Here is a 6,000-nt window from a genome sequence, read left to right as displayed (position 1 = left end):
CCTATTGTATCCCCATATCGCTCTGTGCTTCATTATGGCTGCATTTCTCTTCCCCTTGACTGTTATGGTTTTTTCCTGTGCTTCCATATATCCATTGCCTTTGTTTATCCATATACCAAGGTATTTATATTCAGCTGTTACCCGAGGCATTTCTTGGCCCTTTATCTCCACTGTCTGTACACTGTTTACATTGAATACCATAACACCTGATTTTCTAACACTAAATTTCAAACCTAAATTGTTGCCTTCCTGTCCACAGATATTAGCCAGACGTTGCAAATCACTTTGCTTGTTAGCGAGCAACACAATGTCGTCCGCATAAAATAAACCTGGGAGTTGCTGCTCTATTACTGTACCTGCCTGTTTGTAAGAGATTAAACCCGATATTACTTCCTTCTAGTTCCCTCTTCATTCTCACCATGTACATCATAAACAGCAGCGGGGATAAAGGGCACCCCTGCCTCAGTCCCTTGTTGATTTGAACTTTCTCCGCGCTTCTCATCCCTTCCCATTCAACGCAAACGGTATTTTCTAAGTAAATATCTCTCAAAAGCTGTAGACAATCGTTACCTAAGCCTTCCCCTTCCAGAATATCCCGCAAAATGTTGCGGTCTACGTTGTCGTATGCTCCTGTAATGTCCAGAAAAGCCACATACAACGGTCTGCTTTCTGCTTTTGATATTTCGATACACTGAGTAAGAACAAACAAGTTATCATCCAAACGCCTACCTATTCTAAAGCCATTCTGAAGCTCTCCCAAAATGCCATTATTCTCTGCCCATGATTGAAGCTTTAATTTGATTGCCTGCATCAAATTGCAAGTTGAATTGCTAGCCTGTATATTACCGATGTAATGGTCAACGGTCTATACGAGTGAATTCTCTCTTTCTCCCCCTTACCTTTATAAATTAAATTCATTCTACTTTGTCGCCAACTGTCTGGTATTCGTCTATCTCTTAAAATTTTTTCCACTGCTTTCACCAGAGCTTCCTTACTTTTTGGTCCCAGTTCATTTATCAGCCTAACGGGAACCTCGTCTACAGCCCTGTGGCTGTGCGCTTAGGAATTTTCTCTTCCGCTTTCTTCCAGTTTAAATTTGTCAGCACCAGCTCCTTTTCCACTTGGGTCTCTTTCATGCTATTTTTTTCCTCAAGCACAACCACGTCATTGCCTTGGAAGGATTAGGCTGTTGCGTTTCGGATGTAATTTATTGCCGCTTCTCCTTCCAGTCTGTTTTCATCTTCGTCTAGGGTATGTTGTTGTATTGTTGCTGACTTCCTGCCTAATAATTTTATGTGATTCCAAAATGTTCTAGGTGCGGCCTTCTTTTTCTCACGTATTTCTGACAATCAACGTTCACTTTCACCTTTTAATTTTGCTTGCACCAGTATTTGAACCATAGACTTTTTCTCCCGGTATATTTCCCATTTACCGGTTACTTCATCCTGTGGCAACTGCGCCTTCTTTGCCTGCCTGTGCTCTCGAGATGCTTTCTGTCGTTCGGCGATCGCTTCTCGTATATCTCCTTGTTCCACCAGCTTTTCGGTTTCTTTTTTCCTTTCCAACGAACATGTTGTTTCTCTTTCCGTATTTCTGTCGTTATTACACTTAGAAGCTCGCCATATTCCCACTCCTTACTTGACCACTTGCCAAGTTCTTCTTCAACTCTAGTGACTACATTTACTATTTGTTCAGCGTTCAAATTTGGACTGGCCATTGTGCTTTCCTTGTTCTCTTTCCCAGCTACATATCCCATTTTCAAAATGATGCGTTTATGGTCACTCCCTATGCTGCTAAACCCTTCCTCATCGATGACCATTTCTCTCAAATTATCATGAATTAATTCCTTCTGTCATCAGACAGTAATCAATGGTCCATTGCTGGTTTCCCACTTCCCACGTGATCTGTACTTCACACTTAGGCCCTGTATTCACGATCACGAGTCGGTATAGCCATCTAAATCCTGTATGTGGGCATTCATGTCACCTAATAGGACAATCTCAGCACCATTCCCGAGACCCTTAATATCAGCGCTTACACAAACTCTTTATTCTTCTCTGTGCAATTTTTTCCGGTTCTCAAATACGTAACTCCCAGCCAAGTTTCTTTCCCACTCATTGCACCTGATAACCAAAGATGCTCTTGACATTGTGAATTTACTCTTTTCCATTTGGCTCCCTGATGGATGAGCATTCCGACTCCCCCTCCCTTTCTTTCCGACTTAGTTCTGTTGCACCCTTCCCATACATAATTCTCAATAACTGGCGGCTCTTCTGAGTCTCTAAGGTGCGTTTCTGTAACCGCATACACCCCTATTTGTTCTCTATGTAACTGCTCCTCAATCTCTGCCCACTTTTCCTTTCTTCTGCCGCCCTGCATGTTTATGTAGCCTATTGCATGGCGAGCTCTTGTTCTTGCTTTCCTCCTTTTTCTGTTATCGACGGCGATGCTCTGCTGATGTTCTCCTAGGGGACCTTCTTCATTAGTACCTACTCTGACCTCCTGAGCGCCCGCGGGCCCCCTAAAAAAGCAACAGCGCGACCCCCAAGTCGCCAGCCCACTTCTCGTGCAAATGACGAAAGGTGCGACTGCAGCGCCAATAGTTCCACTGACGGCCGCTGCAGCCATGTCGGCCTGTGGGCTCGCATAGGGTGCTGTGAAACTGAAGTGTGTCTACACCTCTTTCTTCTACTTTGTACTATTAATATTAATTGGTATTGTACTATTATTGTATTTTATTGCCTAAAGATACTGGTATTGTATAAAGTCCATAAGTGCGCGCCTAGCCAGCGCCCCCTGGCCTATGTTGGCTGATTCCACAAGGGTGTCGCTGACGTCTTCGATGTCGTCATAAAACGTAGAACGAGAAGGCCGTCCCGTCGTCCGGCTAACCTGGGCCAACTTGGTTTGCGACGCCATGTTATAGTGCCAAGCTGTAATGATGTGGTAGTGGTAGCCTGAGTAGCTACGCAGGCGCAGCGAATAGTGAAGGATTTGTGACCATCAATCACGCTTTGTTATTGGCGCGTTTGGAATGGCTACTGGCGCAAACACTACACCGTTGGGACGCCTAAGTTCGTTCCCGGCTGCTCGGCCAGCCGTTGGTACAGGGGTGTCTTTGTTGAAGCCTAGCTACATGGCCGGCGCTATGCCACCAGCCGCAACGCAACCCAACGGCACTACCGGTGCCGTGGCTGCATCTGCGCTGCCCATGGTCCTGCCAGTCTTCCCTGCCCTGCCTACGTCGACGAAGTTTGACAAGGACCATGATGAACGCGAGAAGGATCGCGATCGAGACCGTGATCGTGACCGCGACCGAGACAGCAGGAGAGACCGTGATAAGGAACGTTCGAGAGACCGTGGTCGAGACCGTGGGCGCGCCCGGAGTCGTGATCGCAGCAGGGATCGGCATCGTGACAGAAGTCGTGGCAAGAGCCGTGACAAAAGTCGCGATAAAAGCCGCGACCGGAGAGATAGAGACCGCGACAGGGACAAAGATCGCGACCGAGACAAGGACCGTGAACGGGACAAGGACCGTGATCGCGACAGGGACAAAGATCGAGACCGGGACAAAGAAAGGGAGCCAGCACTCCGTGAGTTCTATACCGCTTTCTCTTTTTTTTTTTTAAACATATTTCGTGCTCATCTGCGCGTGCGCATGCTTCGACGTACAGCCAGCGTACGGCACGAGCATCTGTTCCTTATATTCCCAATGCGTCTGTGATATTCAGGTGTTCGGAGAAAAGATCGTTTCAAATACTGACTTTTTCGTTGGACATTCTACTTCAACTATCTTGGTAAGTTGGGTCTCGAAGGAACGTTCACAGCTCTTGCGGACAAATGTGAGCGCGTTACAGCTGCCGTGTTTGGACATGTATACGTGTAGCGGCTGTTAGCTTGTGTAATAGGCATTATCCGACATTTAAAATCTTCAGCTCAAGTGTTGCAGTATCCGTGGCTCTTTCTGCGATGTTCAAGTTTCCTTCCTAACGTTACGATTAAATGATTGTTGATTGCCGTTTTAGACTGATGCGAGAGCAGTAGTTGCCAATCACGAGATCGGATTTGAGTTTTCCATGCACGTTTGTGCATATTACTTATGCATATTGGCTGGTTAACGATGCAATGCAACAGTTCACATTGCTGAGTCAAGAAACTCGGTCGATGCTATTTCTTGGCGGACCTGCGTTCAGCTCACGCCACGTGCGCATCGCGCTTGCAGCGGGAACGCGGGAAGGTTAATCTCGTCGATTTTAATCAGTGGCCACCAGATACGAAGGTAGCTGTATATAAGTGCCTTGGCACATGTACGTACAACAGGGTAATATATATCGCGAAAGGCCATGCAAAGCAAAAGCAAAGTGAGTGCATATATAATGAATATTAGAGCATTACAGGGCTTCATGTGGTGGAATGTAATACTTCGGTTTATGCTTCGTGTTAATTGGCATTAGGTGCCCACAAGGGCTCCCTGAATGAAGTCATGTGATAAGGCGTGGGCTGGTCACCTGTTTAGTGTAGGAAGCACAAAATCAAATATTTGAATAAAGAATCGAGAATATGAAAGGAAGTTGATGTGAAGATAGGGTAAAAGGGTGTTTGTATTGGAGTCATTTACACAGTGGAGGAAGAGAACTAAAACAGCATTCTGGAAATTTTGTGGAAAATTTTGAACAAAATGTTTAATATTAGATTAAGGAAGACAAGTAGATTTGATCAATAAAAGCGATTGAAGAAAAGCCAGAAGGGAAACGAGCTGATGCTAACACGTGTGGCTGGCAGCAAGAATTGCAGAGGTGCTGGCATGAATATGTTGGCATATTCGGGAGATTTGCATTGAAGAAGGTACTGTTGTGATGCATAAGGCAAGTTTTCGTAACTGTTAGGAAATTTACTGACAATTTGGCACTTAGTTAACTGGAGGCATTCTTTGAAAAATCCTATGGAGTAATTCCCACAGGTTACTGGCCTCTGCTGATTTGATGATTGAAATATGTGAAATGCACTGTACCTCAGCAGGATTCGTTGCATTTACTGACCAAGCCATTGGTTATTCAAATGTTTCACAAATTCGTTTTAATCTAATGATATTGAATGTTACAGTAAAAGTACATTTGGTGAATGCAACAGATTGCCAACAAAATGTGGCCAAGAAATAAATAATGCAGGTCTTTATGTGAATGGCACTCACTGTATGTTGAAGGGCGTTGGTCATGCTAGTCATGAGCATCTTTTTCCATTGTGCACAAGTAATTAAGTTTAACTAGCTATCTTTTATTAAGTTAATCGATAAGGTGTCAATCTCAGGCTTGTAGAGGATATGGAAAAAATGAATGATAACATGTTTAAATCAATCTCAGTATTCTGCAGTCACCCTTTCTGATGAAAAGGAAAGCCTGTGAAAATAAAAAATGCCCTGACGTAATGTCCACATGCCAGGGCTTACAGCGGTCTCAAAAGTAAACCTTAAATACCAGGCATAACTTATTGCACTGGGAATGAGCGCTTGCACTCCATTTCCTCAATGCATCAGCAGCTTTCAGCGCACATGTTTAATCCTTATGGGCCTGTGTAAGATAACATACCAGATGAGGTTTATGTAAGAAACCGCTGATGTCACACTGTCACTTGGAATTTGTAAAATTGAAAGGGCTACAAGACCCAGGTTGCTTTAAGCACTGTTATTGGTCATTTCACGACGTACTCCACATGATTTGCATTGACACCTTATTTATTAAGAACATTAATAAAAGCTGACTAATTTAACTTTATCTTAGTTATTTATGCACTGTGAAAAAAATATATATATAACTAGCATGACATCACCATAGATTGGGCACCGTTGGCTTTTAATTTCTTGGTCAAGTTAGCACAGCCGGTATGTGACTTAATGCTACATCTTTTTTTTATCTGTGTCTATTTCATTCGTGCTGAGTTTTACCAAACTGATACAAAATGCATATCTCGAGCTCCAAAACGGACAATTGACGCTCCAAACCT

At 44.0% G+C, this 6,000-nt stretch overlaps 1 protein-coding gene across 2 annotated transcripts in view; it reads left to right on the top strand.

Annotated features, from left to right (window-relative positions):
- Positions 1 to 2,836: 2,836 nt before the first annotated feature.
- Positions 2,837 to 6,000, top strand: part of LOC139060756 (splicing factor 1-like) — a 66,299-nt gene continuing 63,135 nt past the window's right edge. The window contains exon 1 of one of the 2 annotated variants that reach the window (XM_070539855.1): positions 2,837 to 3,593. In XM_070539855.1, coding sequence (XP_070395956.1) covers positions 3,035 to 3,593 — 559 coding nt within the window. In that variant the 5' untranslated portion in view covers positions 2,837 to 3,034. Of the gene's footprint in view, positions 3,594 to 3,655; positions 3,798 to 6,000 lie in introns of those variants that run through there. The other variant, XM_070539858.1, reaches the window with a different exon arrangement.

This window comes from Dermacentor albipictus, chromosome 1, assembly GCF_038994185.2.
Source record: "Dermacentor albipictus isolate Rhodes 1998 colony chromosome 1, USDA_Dalb.pri_finalv2, whole genome shotgun sequence".
In the NCBI taxonomy this organism is placed as follows: Eukaryota; Metazoa; Arthropoda; class Arachnida; order Ixodida; family Ixodidae; genus Dermacentor; species Dermacentor albipictus.
Note: the sequence above shows the minus strand (reverse complement) of the source record. Positions and strands in the feature narration are given on the sequence as shown.